Below are 18232 nucleotides of genomic sequence, written 5' to 3'. Positions count from 1 at the left end.
CCCCTGTCACCATCATGTAACTTCCACTCTATATCCAAGTTATTGTTTCCGTTATTCTAAGTTCAGTCACAGGTTGGCCCAAATATGTTTCCAGCCTCATCAATTCTAGTCTATTCCGACTATATGTACAATTTATTGTTGAGCCTTTGAAGATTCTCACGTTCTGCCTCACCAGGCAGTTATAACCTGACAACAGGCAGGTCCAACATCCTCCTAGCAACAGGAGGAGAGTTTTGGTTACGGGCCCAGGATGCAGCGCGGCTCCTTGGTTACGGGCCCAGGATGCAGCGCGGCTCCTTGGTTACGGGCCCAGGATGCAGCGCGGTTCCCACCAATGAAGAGGAGGAAGATGGTGGCGAGTTTACAGGTAGGAAACTGCAGGCGGGTACGTTCTGGGCTTTTTAATTTGTGGCAATGCAGGATGCCCCTTGCTATATAGGGAATTTAGTAACTGTTCAGATAGCGAGAGAGATCGTGTGCATTTGAAGTCTCCCTCTCTTATTGAAATCCGTTGTTGTATGGTAACCATAGGAATTGTTATGGAACTGCTAGTTTGCCGATGATTTCCAGTACCGCTACAGCAATGAACTTCATAGTGAGAATGCTGCCTTAAGAGGGGAAAAAAGAAATTTTAATAGTGAAATGCTGCTTGGAGGGGGAAAAAAACTTAATAGTGAAATGCTGTGTTTCGGCGCGTTGATGGTGCTATGTAAATTGAAGTTGTCTATCATTTTAAGAGTTCCCTCGCAAGTAAACGCTGTTAAATGTTGATTAATGAAGACACCAGTGTAGAAGGTTTCAGTGCTTTGCAATGTCGATTATATTTGTGCACGTTTTTACCATTAATTGCTTTCTATTTATATGTTGAAATATTTTGCAGATGGGGAGAGTGAATTCATACATGGTCCACTTGATTGTTCATTAACGTTGTATTATTGACACCCATAATATTGTAATCTTTTAAAAATTGACCAGTCATTTATGATCTATGCAGATTATGTAACTAGCAGAACCCAGCCTGCTTGAGTTTACAAGCATTTAGTTTGCTGTTTGGAGTCTGTAATCTATCAAAACCATTTGGCTGTGTACTGAATTACAAATTTCCTGCATTACTGTATAAACATGGATCTCATACAAGTAGAGAGGATATGTGAACTGAATAATCAGAATAGTGTTCTAAGGAAGGGTCATAGATGTACAGCATGGAAACAGACCCTTTGGTCCAACTTGTCCATGCTGACCAGATATCCAATATAATCTAGTCCCATTTGCCAGCATTTAGCCCATATCCCCCTGAATCCTTCCTATTCATATACCCATCCAGATGCCTCTTAAGTGCTGAAATTGAACCAGCCTCCACCACTTTCTCTGGCAACTCGTTCCATACATGCAGTGCCCTCTGTGAAAAAGTTGCCACTTAGGTCTGTTTTACATCTTTCCCCTCTCACCCTAAACCTATGCCCTCTAGTTCTGGACTCTCCCACCCCAGGGAAAAAGACCATGTCTATTTATCCTATCATGCCCCTCATGATTTTTTTTAAGCCTCTATAAGGTCACCCCTTGATCTCTGATGCTCCAGGGAAAACAGTCCCAGTCTATTCAGCCTCTCCCTATAACTCAAATCCTCACTGAACCTGAAATGCTAACTCTGATGTCTGACCATAGATGCTGCTGAACTTTTGATTTTGTTCCAGATTTATCACATTCACAGTTCTTTTGGTTTTTGTTAGAGAAGTGGAGAGTGAGGAGTCCCCCTCTCCCCTGAAAACTTCCTCATTGTAGGGTTCTAATCATCCTCCTCTCCTGCATCCAGATTTCCCCCCAGGATCCCGATTGCCCCCTCCATGGTTCCAGGCTGAGTCCTTGAGGCAATTTAAATGCGCAATTTAAAGTGGCATGAAGTGTATGTTCACTGGTGGCAGCAAATGCATATATTTGTAAATAGTGATTCTTGGTGATTTCACCTTTTTCTTGTTTGCCAAATTTTTGCCTACTTACGTAACATATGTATATTTTTGTAGCTGCCTTTTCTCTCTCCACAATTTACTTTCCTCCCTATCATTGTGTTATCAGCAAATTTGGCAACTATACCTTCCCACCCTACATCCAAGTTATTCATATAAATTCTAAACAGCTGAACTCTCAACACTTATCCCTGTGGCATGCAATTTGCCAAGCTGGAAAAGGTTACCCATTAGGCTACCAAAATGCTTTCCATCTATAGCATGAATGCTTTTTATTCCAGCAGTAAACTTTGATGTGGTACTTTATCAAATATCTTTTAGGAATCTTAGTATATCCATTGTTTCTCCTTTATCCACTAAACATTACTTCCTTCATGAACTCCAAAGGATTCATTCAACATGTTTTCCCCTTCACAAAATCATATTGATTCTCCCTGATACCTTGAGTTTATGTAACTGCCTTGCTATAATTTGTTTAATAATAGCTTTTAATATTTTTCCTGTGACAGATGTTAGGCTAACTGGCCTACAGTTTCCTGCTTTCTGTCACCTTCCCCTTTTGAATAAAAATGTTAGATTTGCTATATTCCAATGTGACAGCATCATTGTACAATCCTAGAACTCCTTCAGTGTGGAAACTGGCCATTCAGCCTATCAAGTCAACATGACCTTCCAAAGAGCATTCCACCCACGCACACCTTCCAATGGTATCCCTGTAATCCTGCATTTCCCGTGCTAATCCATCTAGCCTACACATCAGTGGACACCATGGGCAATTTAGCATGGCCAGTTCACCTAACTTGAATGTCTTTGGACTGTGGGAGGAAATCGGATCGCTTGGAGGAAACACATGCAGAGACAGGCGAATGTGCAAACAAGAGTTCACTAGGAAGCTTTGGAACAGTAAAAGCAAATGGAGCAACTATCAAATTAGTCATTTCTTTGAAGACCCTAAGTGCATCAGAATCTGGGTACTACTTATCCCGTAAATCCAACAATGTGCACAGTCCCTCGGACTATTTTCCAAGACTTTGCACATCAGCAAACCTAGGTAGAATAGTCAGTCCATCTCTTCCTTCTAGAACTTAATAACTTTACATTGTGTACAGTACAATGTACAGTATACATTGGTACATCAATGTACCAAAAGCCAGAGGAAATTGAAAAATAATGTTCAGAGCCTCTAAGGTCTTCTCTTAAGAATGTGGGAGATGTTTAATCAGGGCCTAGTATTTTGCTTACTTTTTAGGATACTAAATCCTGGAATATTTCACCTTGTTGCTTATCTGACATTCCATATTTTAACCATAATGCCAGCATATTCCTATTTTGTGAAGATGTATGTATGTAAATTATTAATTGAAATCTATGCCTCTGCGTAGCTCCACATAGAAAGAGCCTTTTTGGAATGATAAGAAGTGGGAGCAGGAGTAAACCATTTGACCCCCTTGAGCTTGACCAGCCACTCAACAAGATCATGATTAACCTTGTCCAAACCTCAACTCATCTTTTCTACCTGCTCATTGTCATTTTTAAATCCCCCATTTTTAAAAACTCTGCCTATCTCTTTAAGTACTTCCAATGATCTATCCTTCACATCTCTCTGGAGTAGAAATCCCTGACATTCACTGCTTTCTGGGAGAAGAAATTCTTTCACATCTCCATTTCAAATGGATCTTCCCTTATTCTGTAACTCTACCCTAGTTTGAGATTTCCCCAGTAATGGAAACATCTTCTCAACATTTACTGTCAAGCCCCACCAGAATCTTATATGTGTCACTCAGATCACCCCTCATTTATTTGAACTCAAATGAATAAAAATGTTAGAACGTAGAATAGAACAATACAGCACAGAACAGGCCCTTCGGCCCATGATGTTGTGCCGAACATTTGTCCTAGCTTAAACACCTATCCATGTACTTATCCAATTGCTGCTTAAAGATCACCAATGATTCTGACTCTGCCACTCCCACAGGCAGCGCATTCCATGCCCCCACCACTCTGAGTAAAGAACCTACCCCTGACATCCCTCCCCATACCTTCAACCCTTCACCTTAAATTTATGTCCCCTTGTAACACTCTGTTGTACCTGGGGAAAAAGTCTGACTGTCTACTCTATCTATTCCCCTGATCATCTTATAAACCTCTATCAAGTCACCCCTCATCCTTTGCCGTTCCAATGAGAAAAGGCTTAGCACTCTCAACCTATCTTCGTACAACCTATTCTCCATTCCAGGCAACATCCTGGTAAATCTCCTCTGCACCCTCTCCAAAGCTTCCACATCTTCCCTAAAGTGAGGCAACCAGAACTGCACACAGTACTCCAAATGTGGCCTTACCAAGATCCTGTACAGCTGCGACATCACCTCACGACTCTTGAATTCAATCCCTCTGCTAGTGAACGCTAATACACCATAGGCCTCCTTACAAGCTCTAGCCACCTGAATGGCAACTTTCAAAGAGCTATGAACATGGACCCCAAGATTCTCTGCTCCTCCACCTTACTAAGAACCCTACCGTTAACCCTGTATTCCCCATTCTTATTTGTACTTCCAAAATGGACAACCTCACACTTGACAGGTAAGACCACCCATAGGCATAGTCTCTGACTTGGCAAAATTAATCTTATACCCTGAAAAAGCGCCAAACGCGTGAATGGATTGTATCAGGCAAGGCACTGAGATTGCTGGATTTGTCAAGAAAATTAGAACATCATCTGCATACAGCGAGATCTTATGTAATTTTGACCCCACTTCTGGAGCCAATGGTTCAATCACCAAAGTAAAAAGTAATGCTGAAAGGGGACAGCCCTGCCGACAGCCCCTAGAAATATTAAAATTGCTTGATCGTACCCCGTTGGTAATGACTGCAGCGAGAGGTACACTGTAGAGAACCTTTACCCATCTTCTGAAAACGTCTTCCAGACCAAACTGGTCTACAGAATAGAAAAGGTACGGCCACTCGACTCAGTCAAATGCTTTCTCTGCGTCTAAAGAAATTACCAATTCCTGTATAGACTGCTGTTGGCATGCTTGAATCATGTTAAGGAGCCTCCTAACATTGTTGGAGGATCTGCGACCCTTTATGAAGCCCGTCTGATCCTCTTTAATAATAGAAGGTAACACAGTCTAACACGAGAGCCTTAGAAAGGATCTTAAAGTCCACATTTAAGAGCGAGATGGGCCTGTATGAAGCACATTCTTCCAGATCCTTCCCTTTTTTTTAAGGATAAGTGAAATATTGGCCTCTCTGAGATGGTGGGAGACAAACATGACTGTATGAATCATTAAACATACTCAGCATCGGGCCTGACCATATACTTATAAATACTTATAGAATTCACTGGGAAGTCCATCAGCACCGGGCACCTTTCCACTATGAAGCTGCCTCACAGCTTCCTGCACTTCTTGCTCTGATAATGGGGCATTGAGAAAGGACTGTTGTTCGGGAGTCACACCCGGGAGCTTCAGATCTCTAAAAACCGATTCCATTTTGACCTGCCTCTCCTCAAAATTCTCAGACTTACAATTTCACAATATTCACAATTTAGAGTAGAATCTCTGGAATACTACATTAATCTTTTTAGAATCACATGTTAGGTTTCCAGACCCTTCCCTAATCGCTGTAATGGTTTTGGGGCATTTTCTTTCTGGCAAGGTATGCTAAGTATTTGCCTGGCTTGTCACCATGCTCGTATAACCTTTGCTTTGCAAAAGTCAGCTCCTTCTTTGCCTTCTGAATGAGCATGGAATTTAGTGCAGACCGCAGTGCCTTAATTCTCTGTAGTTTGACTAACCAGGTTCTGTCAAAATAGGCCTTCTCAGCTGCCTTCAACCGTGCTTCAAGGAGATGTTGCTGCTCACCCTTCTGCCACTTCCTACTTGTGGAATATGAAATAACTAACCCTCTGGCATAAGCATTGGCAGTTTCCCAGAGAACAGATGAGCTATCAACCGAATAAGGAGTCCATTTGCCAGTATCTTTGAATCCACTGTAACATCCTTAGTTTTAACCATGAGGTACACTGGAGCATGATCAAAGATGGCAATATTACCAATCGTACAGGATGCCACCAGATCCAGGGTTACCGCAGGGGTCAGAAAAAATCAATCCTCATGTGACATCTGTGCGGATTGGAGAAAAACATGAAATCCCTACCTGTAGGGTGGAGACACCTCCAGATGTCCACCAATCCTAATTCCCCACACAAACCAAGTAACTGTTTAGTTTGTGCAGAGAGTATCGAGGGACCTTTAGGCAACCTGTCTACTGTGGGGTCCATGAGGCAGTTAAAATATCCCCCTATAATGATGTGCCGAGACTTGAGACTTTATCAGTTTAGAGAAAGCATCTGCCAAGAATTTAAGAGGATGAGCTGGGGGACAATAAACATTTAAAATGCCATATTCTTCCCCATTTATCAAGGCTTTAAGAATTACAAACCTCCCATATGTGTCTTTAACATATTCCAACAATTTAAATGAGAGATTCTTCCTAACCAGTATAGCCACTCCCTTACTTCTGGTGTTAAATGATTAAAAATAAACTCTGTCAAAGCCATTCTGCTGTAATTTCAGATGCTCCTTGTCATCCAAATGTGTCTCCTGTAACAAAGAAATATTCACCTTCTCCTTTCTAACACTCGAGTACCTTCTTCCTCTTAATTGATGAGTGACTTCCCTTGATATTCCAGGTACACCATTTAATCAAATCATTAGCCATAATCTTCTGCAATTACATTTAAATTCCAGAGAGCAGGAACCCGAACCACAAATTGCTGAGCCTTAGTGTCGCATGATCCACTGAATATAAAAACTGCACAAATTAAAACCACTGCATTTAACAAACATACAAAATTATTAAAAATAAAAAAAAACAAAAACCAGAAAACAAACCAACTTATAAAGCACCAATAGCGCTGAGTAGGGAAACTCACCCCCTGCCCGGAGGGAGCAACTACCCGTTCTGAACTGCCCATAAATAGGCATCTAACCATCTCAACTACCTTCATTTCTCCCAGCTAGAGCCGCATCACAAGCACAAGCTAAAAAGAATAAACACCCCATTAGAATATCAATATGAATTTTTTAAAAAATTCTTTTATTTAAAAAAAAAGGGGAATAAATACCCCACCCATCTTTTGGTATGTCCTAACTTAGAAATTTAAAATGTACATCTTAACCACTGCCAGACATAGTTTGAACCAAATTATTATCAATAGAGGTTTAAAAAAAGGGGGAAAAAACAAAGCTCCAACCGGATTTCCTCCATTTCTTTTACAGAAAGATAAACGCATACCCAAGCAACAATATTTATACATATTATAATTGTTTAACTTAGGTTAGTTTGTCCACAAAGTCTCTTGCCTTCTCCGATGTGTCAAAGAGATGCATGGATCCATCTGAGGTGATCTGACGCACTGCCGGATATCTCAGGGAGTACTGAATCCCAAGCTCCTTCAATCTTCTCTTGATACCATCATACGGTTTTCATTTCTGGATCACCGCCGCTGAAAAGTCCTGAAAAAACATGATCTTAGACCCCTCGTAAATTAGGGCCTTTGGATCCTTCCCCTGGAGTCTGGAAGCCTCTATGACTCTCTCCTTATCCTGGTAATGATGGAACTGCACCAGGAAAGGACGAGGACGTTGACCCAGATCCGACCTCTGTGCTGCGACCCAATGAGCCCTCTCTATCTTCAGTCCTCTCATGCCAGTCTCCAAGTCAAGGAATTTCGGAAGCCAATATTCAACACATTCCGCAGGCCGCTCACCTTCCTTACCCTCGGGCTGACCAATGATCCGAATTTTTTTTTCCTCCTGCCCCTGTCTTCAAGACCATCCACTTGGTCACACAAATTACGAACCTGCTTGGATCTCTTCCTTGAATGAACTGCTTCCACCGCTGTGACCCTATGCTCCATCTCATCCGTCCTCTTCTCCAGGTCTCCCAGTTGCTGCTCATGCTTCTGCAGCATGAGAGAGACTGGAGCCAGCTTCTCTTCAATCTGTTTCCCCAACATCTCGTGAGATTTTGAGAGCTGGTTCACCAGGTCCTGGAGAGTAATCTGCTCTGAGGCTACTGCAGGCTGAGCTACAGGCCTGGCCTCAGATGTTCCTCCTCCCTTTTTAGGCATTTCTGGACAGCTGAAAATACGGGTAAGTTAATTTTTAAATGTTTCTTGGGGCTCCACAATCTTTCCAACACCCCAAGAAATCCTGATGACCTGGGTTGGGTGGGTTAAAGGACCGTTCTGCTCCTGCTGCGATGCGAAGCTCTGCAATGTGATCTTCTCAGATCGCCGCCATCTTAGATCCCCACATTTGCTTTTTTAACCACGGACTCAACCTGCAAGTCAATCTTTAAATAATCCTGGACTAGCACTCCCAGATCCCTTTGTACTTTGGCTTTATGAATTTTTCTACCATTTAGAAAATAGTCCATGCCTGAATTTCATCAGCCATTTCTTGGACGATTCTCCTAATCTGTCTAAATCTTTCCACAGCCTCCCCACCTACTCAGAACTGCCTGCCTGTCAGCCTAACTTCGTATCATCAGCAAACTTCACCAAAATGCCCCCAGTCCCTTCATCCAGTTCATTAATATATAAAGTGAACAGCTGTGGCCCCAACACTGAACCCTGCAGGACACCACTTGCCACTAGCTGCCATTCCAAAAAAGAACCTTTTATTCCAACTTTCTACCTTCTGCCAGATGGCCAATCTTCAATCCATGCCAGTAGCTTACCTCGAACACCATGGACCTTACTAAGCAGCTTTCCGTGAGGCACCTTATCAAGCCCTTTTGCAAGTCTGGTCTAACCTACTTGTTACCTCTTCAAAGAATTCTACCAGGTTTGTCAGGCTCGACCTCCCCTTACTAAATCCATGCTGATTTGTTCTAATCCGACCCTGCACTTCTAAGAATTTAGAAATCTCATCCTTAACGATGGATTCTAGAATTTTACCTACAACCGACGTAAGGCTAATCGGCCTATAATTTTCCATCTTTTTCTTGATCCTTTCTTGAACAACAACAATTTTTCCAATCATCTGGGACTTTCCCTGATTCCAGTGATTTTTGAAAAATTACAACCAACCAACGCCCACACTATTTCTTCAGTCACCTCCCTCAGAACTCTAGGGTGTAGCCCATTCAGGCCAGGAGATTTATCAATTTTTAGACCTTTTAGTTTTTCTAGCACTTTCTCTTTTGTCATGGCTACCATATTCAACTCTGCCCCTTGACTCTTCTTAATTGTTGGGATATTACTCACATCTTCCACTGTGAAGATTGAAACAAAAGTATTTAATAAATTCTTCAGCTATTTCCTTATCTTTCATCACGAGCCTTCCTACATCAATTTGAAGCAGCCCAATTTCTACCTTTTGCCTCTTATTTATTTCTTATGTATTGAAAGAAACTTACTATCATTTCTAATATTACTGGCAAGCTTACCTTTCATATTTGATCCTCTGCTTCCTTATTTCTCTTTTTTGTTATCCTCTGTTTTTGTAGTCTTCCCAATTTTCTGATTTCCCAGTGCTCTTGGCCACTTTATAGGTTCTCTTTTTTTTTGCTTTGATACATTTCCAGACTTCCTTTGTCAGCCATGGCTGTGTAACCCCCCTCCCCAAGATAAGCTTTCTTTTCTTTGAGGTGCACCTCTGTACTGTGTCCTCAATTACATCGAGAAACTCCTGCCATTGTTCCTCTGCTGTCTTCCCCACGAGGCTCTGCTTCCACTTGATTTTTGTCAGTTTCTCTCTCATGCCCTTGTAATTACCTTTATTTAACTGTAACACCTTTTGCATCTGATTTTGCCTTCTCTCTTTCAAACTGCAGACTGAACTCTACCATATTATGATCCCTGCCTCCTAAGTGTTTCCTTACTTAAAGATATTTTATAAAGTCTGGCTCATTACATCGCACTAAGTCCAGAATAGCCTGCTCCCTTGTGGGATCCATCACAAGCTGTTCCAAAAAGCCATCCTGTAAGTATACCATGAATTGCCTTTCTTTGGATCCAAGGCAACATTATTCACCCAGTCATATTTGCAAATGAAATTCCCCATGATCACCGTGATCTTGCCTTTCTGACATGCCCTGTCTATATCTGGTATATTTTATGCCTATGACCCTGACCACGATTGGGAGATGTGTACGTAACTCCCATTATGGTGTTTTTGCCTTTGTAGTTCCTCAACTCCACCCACACAGACTCCACCTCATCTGACCCTATGTTATTCAGTGCCATAGATTTAATTTCATTCTTAACCAACAAGGCAACCCCGCCCCCTCTGCCCACATCCCTGTCTTTTTAATAAGTTGTAAATCCTTGGATGTTTAACTGCCAGTCCTGAACCCCCTGCAATCGTGTCTCTGTGATGCCTACCACACCATAATCATTCACGATGATTTGTGCTGTTAATTCATCTACTTTGTTACCAGTACTACGAGCATTCAGGTAAAGCACCTTTATTGCTAACTTTCTCATCCTCATGATTTCCATCACCTCTAGTAATATGTCCTAAGTTATCCTTCCTTTTTGCTTCATTTCTAGTCTGCCTCGAACTTAAACCCTGCGCGCATTTTTTTAAATTTCAAAAATACACTTTATTCATAAAATTATTTTGATATCTATATAATTGGTGATGCCATGCATATGTAAACATTCCATTTCTTTACATACAGATCGGAATTAATCATTCGTACATTCATAATCATTGACTATCCAGATATTCTGCTGATGCATCAGCGGAGCCCAACTACTGACTCAGCCCCTGTTCTTCTTAGGCAGGCAGACCTTACATGGTGGTCTTTCCCCACCTCGCCTTGGTGGCAGCTACCCCAAGCTTCAGCGCATCCCTCAGCATGTAGTCCTGGACCTTGGAATGTGCCAGTCTGGAACACTCCACTCAGGGTCAACTCCTTCAACTGGAAGATCAACAGGTTTCGGGCAGACCAAAGAATGTCTTTCACCGAGTTGATGATCCTCCAGGCACAGTTGATGTTCTTCTCGGTGTGTGTCCCTGAGAACAGACCGTAGAGCACAGAGTCCCGCGTCACGGAGCTGCTCGGGACGAACCTCGACAAACACCTCTGCATTCCTCTCCAGACTTCCTTTGAATAGGCACATTCCAGAAGGAGGTGTGTGGCCATCTCTTCCCCTCCACAGCTGCTTCTAGGGCAATGTGCAGTGGGGCAGAGAGTCCAGGCGTGCATAAAGGATCTCACCGGCAGACCCCTTCTCACCACCAGCCAAGCCATGTCTTGGTGCTTGTTTGAAAGTTCTGGCGATAAGGCATTCTGCCAAATGACTTTGACAGTCTGCTCAGGGGACTGCTTGATAGGATCCGCCCTCTCCTTTTCCCGAAAGGTCTCAAGGGCACTACATGCTGATCACTTCCTGATGGATTTGTGGTCAAAGATGCTTTTCTTCATAAATTTCTCCATGAAGGACAGGTGGTATGGAACGGTTCAACTGCTTGGAGCATTCTGTGGCAACGAGGCCAGGCCCATCCTTAGCAACACCGGGGACAGGTAGAACCTCAGTACGTAGTGACACTTGGTGTTTGTGTACTGGGGATCCACACACAAAGGTGGCCATGAGGGTGAGGGTGGCATTGGCCGTGTTTTTCTCCCTGTTGCCCAGATCTTTACACGTGGTGTCCTTTCGGATCCAGTCCATCTTTTTGATCTCCACATGAAGTGAAAGATGGCCCGGGTGACTGCAGTGGCATAGGTTCTGGGAATAGGCCAGACCTGTGCCACATATAACAACACTGACAGTACCTCACACCTGATGACCAGGTTTTTTCCCGCGATGGAGTGCGACTGTTGCTCCCATCTGTCTAGTTTCTGCCTCACTTTACTGATCCACTCCTCCCAAGACTTGGCACGTTCTCAGAACCAAATATCCAGCACCTTCAGGTGGTCAGTCCTGATGGTGAAGGAGATCGAGGATTGGTCGGCCCAATTCCCAAAGTGCATGGCCTCACTCTTGCCTTGGCTTACCTCGGCCCCGAGGCCCGTTCAAACTGGTCACACATGCACATGAATCTGTGCACGGACAGCGGATCTCAGCAGAAAACAGCGACGTCATCCATGTACAGGGAGGCCTTAACCTGTAGGCCCCCAGTGCCAGGAATAGTCCCCCCCCTCAGGCTTGCATCCTTCCTGATGGACTCAGCAAATGGCTCTATGCAGCGCACAAACTAGGCAGGAGAGAGAGGGCAGCCCTGCCTGACTCCAGCTCCAAACCCATTGATTTGAGACTGCACTGACAATGTTGGTGTAGAACGGTCTGATCCAATTGCAGATTCCCTCCCCAAAGCCCATTTTGGAGAAGCATCTTTCATATACATGTGCGATATCCTGTCAAAGGCTTTTTCCTGGTCCAGGCTGATGAAGCAGGTATCTACCCCCCTGTCCTGCACATAGGCAATCGTATCCCTGGCGAGTGTGAGACTCTCAGCGATCTTCCTGCTCGGTGCAGCACAGGTTTGGTCAGAGTGAATCACCAATCCCAGAGCAGACCTGACCCAGTTGGTGATGACTTTTTGACAAGATTTTGTAATCCACGTTTAATAGTGAGATTGGTCTCCAATTTCTAATTTCCTCCCTCTCCCCATGTAGATGAAGGTGATGATGCCTTTCCTCATGGATGCGCTCATGGTACCCGCCAGAAGCATACTGACATACACCTCCAGCAGGTCCTGGCCAATCAAGTTCCAAAGAGCAGAATAGAGCTCGACCGGTAAGCCGTCGCTTCCGGGAGTTTTATTCTTTTCGAAGGACTCGAGGGCCTTGGTCAGCTCATCCAGAGATAACGGCTGGTCCAGCCTCTCGCCTCTCCCATGTTCTTAATGCTAATCTGCTGCTTATCTATCTTCTTGACTCCATACTCCCTGTTGCTTTCCCTTTTCCTCCTTCATTTTCCCCCCCCCCCCCGCCCAAACTCACAAGTTTAAAGTCCTAGTGACCACCCTATTTATCCTTTTTGCCAGAACACTGGTTCCAGATCGGTTCAGGTGGAGACCATCCCATCGGTATAGATCACCCTGGTTCCAAAACTGATGCCAGTGTCCCATGAAATGGAATCCCTCTTTCCCACACCAATCTCTTAGCCACATGTTTACTTCCCTAATTTTCTTAGCACTTTGCCAATTTAGGTCTCTAATTTGCATCAGTTTGCATGTGGCTCAAGTAGTAATTCCAGAACTTATTACCTTGCCTTTGGTTCTGCTTTTTAATTCAGCCCAGAACTGCTTGTAGTCCTTCAGCAGAATTCTTTCCTAGTCGCTTTGCGTCATTAGTATCTAAAAGGACCATTGGATCATTTCTCCTTCCACTCCAACTTCTCTCCAGCATAGATGAAACGTTCTCAACCTTGGAACCAGGTAGGCAACATAGGCTTCAGGATCTGTTTTTGCTGCTAAGAGCAGTATTGATTTCCCTATCTATGATACCCTATATTATTACTATATTTCTCTTTGAACACCAGTTGAATAGCACTTTGGATCATGATACTATTCAACCTCATACTGAATGGACAATGGCACTGGCTGAGACGCCTCCAGAGCTAAATTCTGGGTTCCCATACTGCCTCACTTGCAGTCATACCTTCCTATCCCTGACCACTAATGTAATTGGTTCCATATTTTTCTTAGTTATCACCTTAGTTTTTTTTATAAAATATACATTGTTTTAAATTGTACTTCCAAATTATTTTCCCTACCCTGTGTTTTTTTTTAAACTTCTTTTAACTTTTAGCCTTGTCTTTAGTCTTCTACACTGCTGTAGTCTTTCTGCTGTATTGAGCTCTGGTATCTGACATAAGCTTTTCATTTTTCTCCAGCCTACCCTGTTTACTTTTTGACATCTGGTAGCAGAAGGATTTAGGTTTGGTACTCCTACTCCTTTTCCTTTCCAGAAACTCATTTGCCCTGAATCCTGTATAATCTTCTGAATGCTTCCCACTGCTCTGACACCAATTTAACTTCAAGTAGCAATTTCCACCCTCCATCATCTCTCCACTTGATAAAATCATCCTTTTCCCATTTTAAATCTTCTGCACTTTGTCTGTATTCATCTTTTCTATAACCATATTCAATTTGTCTGAAATATAATTAGTTACTAAAACGCAGTTGTGCTGATAATCTTTCTGCCTACAAACCTACATTTCTTAAAAGCAACTTCAGAAGTGTCCCTTCTCTTGTTGAGCTTGTTACGTGCTGACTTTAAAATATATAACTTTACTGAAAGCAGTTTTTTATTTCATATTCACGGGATGAGGGCATCACTGGGGAGGCTAGCATTTAATGCCCATCCCTAATTGCTCAGAGGGCCAGTCTAAGAGTCAACCACATTGCTGTGGATCTGGAGTCCTGTGTGGGCCAGACCAGATAAGAATGGCAGTTGTCTTACCTAAAGGACATTAGTGAACCAAATAGGTTTTTCCAACAATCGACAATGGATTCATGGTCACCATTTGACTCTTTAATTCCAGATATTTATTGAATTCAGATTCCACCATCTGCCTTGACAAGATTCGAACCCAGATCATTACCGTGGCCTCTGCATTAACAGCTCAACAATAATATCACTAGGCCGTTGCTTCCCTCCTGAAGTTCAATAACTATGCAATTTGTACCTTTTTTGTACAGATTTTATCACTGTTAATATTAGTGTAATTCATATATCTGTATGTTATTGTGTGTCCAATAAATTTTCCTACTTATCTGCCATTCTAAAGATGGTATCGTATGGTGATCAGGATAGCAACTATTTTACTTGCTTGCTAACTCAGGACTCCAGTCACTGTGATACCTTAATTGAATGATACACGTGTAATGTTCCTCAGTATAGAAATGGATTGTTTTAATCTGTGCTGTGCCGCTACTAACTATAGGTGGAAAGACAACATATTAATACAAACCATGTAGTTCTTTATACTGTGATTAACTACACATTAATAGAAACTTTAAGCATGTGTCTTAAATAGCAGGAACAACTTTGTACAATCTGATTTATGGCCACATTCACAAATATAGTGTACTTTTCATCAGAGAGTGTTACCATTTGTCAATTTTGCTTTTTTTCCTCTCAGAAGAGTGAAAAGGGTATGAGGTAAGGTTTGAATTCAAATTCCTGTCTAAGTTGCATAATTCAAAACATAGTGATTAGAAGGTGTCCTTTTTCTTAAAGGAAACCATGGAGAAGGATCAACGAAATATAATAGTTTTTAATGCATCAAAAAAAGAACTCTTTACTGCCAATAGTGGTTACAAGTCATTGCAGAAGAAACTTCGGACCAACTGGAAAATACAAAGGCAGGTGTTTGCATCTTTAACTTGTGATTTCTATATTCAGACCCACCTTAGGTATTCAAGTATATTAGGCAAGGTATTTTTTTCTGTTTTAAGTAACTTCCCAAACTGTAAACAGAATCCAGAAGATTACTATTTGTGCATTGGAAATGTTTATTAAACAGAATGAAAATCAATTACAGTGGGAACTCAATTATCTGAACGTGATGGGCGGGCACTATTTTGATCGGACAATCAATTATACGGAAATCGATTTAAATTCCTTTCCTCTGGGGCTCAGAGTTTTAAAGTCTGCTCCCCGTTCAGGAGACTGCAGCAGCACATAGCGTGCGAGGCCTTGCCACCAACACTGCTCCTGGCCAACTGTGCCCCCCAACCCGGTCCAAACCCGTCCCAGTCTAACCCCCCCCCCCCCCCCCCATCACTGCCCCCCAACCTGGTCCAACCCCACTCCCGACCCTCAGCACAAAGCATGCAATCCCCGACCCCCAACACAGTCCCCCACCACTCCCACCTCCTCCTCCAACCTCCCCACCCTGGCCTGGGCCATCCGGACTGCACACCAATAATTGCAGCTGTTGCAGCTGTCTTTGTGGGGTAAGTCTCCAAATAGCGCACGCGCACAGACACAGCCACACACAACTTCTTACTGCAAACCTTTGGCAGGTTCCATGTTTGCCCTACACAGGACAATGTTGGAGAGATTATTCCTGGGAAGCTGGAGTGGGGGGTGCTTGGATACACCCCTCTGTAGAATTCCAGGGAAAGTGTGAGGAGAGAGAGGGGGCAGGCAGGCAGTCATTTGGAGACGGTGCCAGTTTAACCACTGTAAACAAAATACGCAATCACTGTTGGAAACATGTCTTTGATGTAATGTTTCTATCAGGACCTCCGAGGTCTCCTTTGGATAATCCGATTTTCGGATAATTGGTAATCAGATAACCGAGGTTCCCCATGTATACGTACTGCAGTAATTACTTTTCCTTCAAATTGTTTAAATTATTAATACCTAAAAGTGTTTCTTCAGTAACTTGAGCATAGAATCATGATGAAAATATTTACATCAGTGCTGTTTGTAGAAATTATTGACTGGGTGCTTTTGTGACGACCATGACATTGTTTTCATCATGTGCACTACTTTTAGTCAAAAATGCCTTTTATAAATTCACACAAAATGGGTAAAAATGCCATCAGTAACCAAAAAAGAAAAGCTCTCTGAAGTTTTTTTTAAAAGACTTTCACACTCCATTTCTGATATTATCATTTTATTAACAATCTCCAAATATAAACCACACACACTTTCACTGAGTGAAGGATATTGAGACCACTTGCCCACTGACTATCTTTATCATTTACATTTTATTTGCTAATCAGGAAAAAATGCAATAATTGCATTGGAAGATTAACCACTATCATATTTGACGATTATGCACCTGATGAAGGAGCACTGCTCTGAAAGCTAATATTTTAAATAAACCCCCCTGTTGGACAATAACCTGATGTTGTGGGATTTTTAACTTTTTTTGTATTTGACAACAGTTGAGTACTGTGACACTTACATCTTATTGGGAATCTGATGAACTGTTACTATAATATATAGCAGAACAGTAAGGTAAAACATACAGAATATTGCCTGTGTTGAAATTCAGAAAGAGACTCAAGATTTTTCTTGAAGTCAGGTTAACATACAAGAAGGTACTTGCATTATTTTGACTAAAATCAGTTTTAAAGCCACTTTTACTATGTCATTGGTGCTTTGAAATCTGACCCACACATGTCTCACATTCAATTAATGATCTGACAAAGTGTGAGCAGGAGAAATAAGCCTACCAATTAATGTAGTTGGTCAGCACCTTACAGATAGTTTGCTCCAGCAACTCTTAAATAATAGGAGAACAAAATTACCTTTAGTATAGTTAGGTCAAAGACATGCAATTTCTCATAATGGTTCACTAACGCTTAATTATAGTTTTAAAAGTTACTTGAGATTGTAAACATTTAGAAGTTAGACAACTATATAATAAAACAAAGAAGCACTGGCGATCTGAAACAAAAATAGAAATTGCTAACGTAAGTTCTGGCAGCATTTATGCGGACAAAATAGAATTAACATTTCAAGTCTGGTGACTGGATTCTAATAAATACTCAAAACATTAACTCAGCTCTGTCCCGATAAATGCTGCCAGACATGCTGAGATTTGCCAAAAATTTCTCATTTTGTTTCAAAGCTAGACAGTTAGTTGCAAATGTCTTTCTATCCCGTCAATTCGTAATGAGAAAGCTATAAATTCCTAAATATAAACATTGTAGAAATTCTTAAGATCTGAATCAAGAATGGCTTGTCCATTCATGATGTTTTAAATATACTTTAGTTATAATGTTGAAAATAATTTAAAGTCTTCTCTCTAGTTTGGAAGTTACACAAATTTAAGACGATCCATGAGCTTTTGGGAAAGAAGAAAACTGTGGGATGATTGCTTTTAGAGCTAGGTTTCTGAGAAGGACTTCTTATAAAATGCAGCTGTCTTCAAGTAATTGATCATGTGACCAAGCTGCCTTGAGAGAAATACTAGGAAAAAGGGTAGACTAAAAGTTAAGTGGGAGTAAGTGGTTCCTTGGATGTAGTTCTGTGTTCAAGTAGTTTGGGGCTAGTTTAGCCAGAAGTTGTATAGGAAGGGTGTTTTTATTTTCAAGGAGGATTCTGTTTAAAATTTTATCTGTTCCTGAACACAATGATAATCGAAGGACTGAACAGTGGATTAGTTTTCTACAATAGCCAAGCTGAGAAGAGAGTTAAAGAACATTGGAACCAGGAGAGTTCTGACCCAAGGTGATGACAGATAAGCTAGTGACTTTTGTATTGAATGGAAGTCTATAACAGTAGAGTTGTTTGAGGGAATTTGAAGACACAGCCTTGCCTTTAAATGAAGCAAAAGG

The 18232-nt window shown here is 41.9% G+C and overlaps 1 protein-coding gene across 2 annotated transcripts in view; it reads left to right on the top strand.

Annotated features, from left to right (window-relative positions):
- Positions 1-312: 312 nt before the first annotated feature.
- Positions 313-18232, top strand: part of ift52 (intraflagellar transport 52 homolog (Chlamydomonas)) — a 38825-nt gene continuing 20905 nt past the window's right edge. Inside the window, exons 1-3 of one of the 2 annotated variants that reach the window (XM_060836123.1) lie at positions 331-367; positions 12603-12723; positions 15174-15298. In XM_060836123.1, the coding sequence (XP_060692106.1) occupies positions 15180-15298 (119 nt within the window). In that variant the 5' untranslated portion in view covers positions 331-367; positions 12603-12723; positions 15174-15179. Of the gene's footprint in view, positions 368-12602; positions 12724-15173; positions 15299-18232 lie in introns of both variants that reach the window. The other variant, XM_060836121.1, reaches the window with a different exon arrangement.

The sequence above is a fragment of the Hemiscyllium ocellatum genome, chromosome 15 (genome assembly GCF_020745735.1).
Source record: "Hemiscyllium ocellatum isolate sHemOce1 chromosome 15, sHemOce1.pat.X.cur, whole genome shotgun sequence".
Taxonomy (NCBI): domain Eukaryota; kingdom Metazoa; phylum Chordata; class Chondrichthyes; order Orectolobiformes; family Hemiscylliidae; genus Hemiscyllium; species Hemiscyllium ocellatum.
The sequence above is the reverse complement of the archived record's forward strand: the minus strand, read 5'-3'. Positions and strand labels throughout refer to the sequence as shown.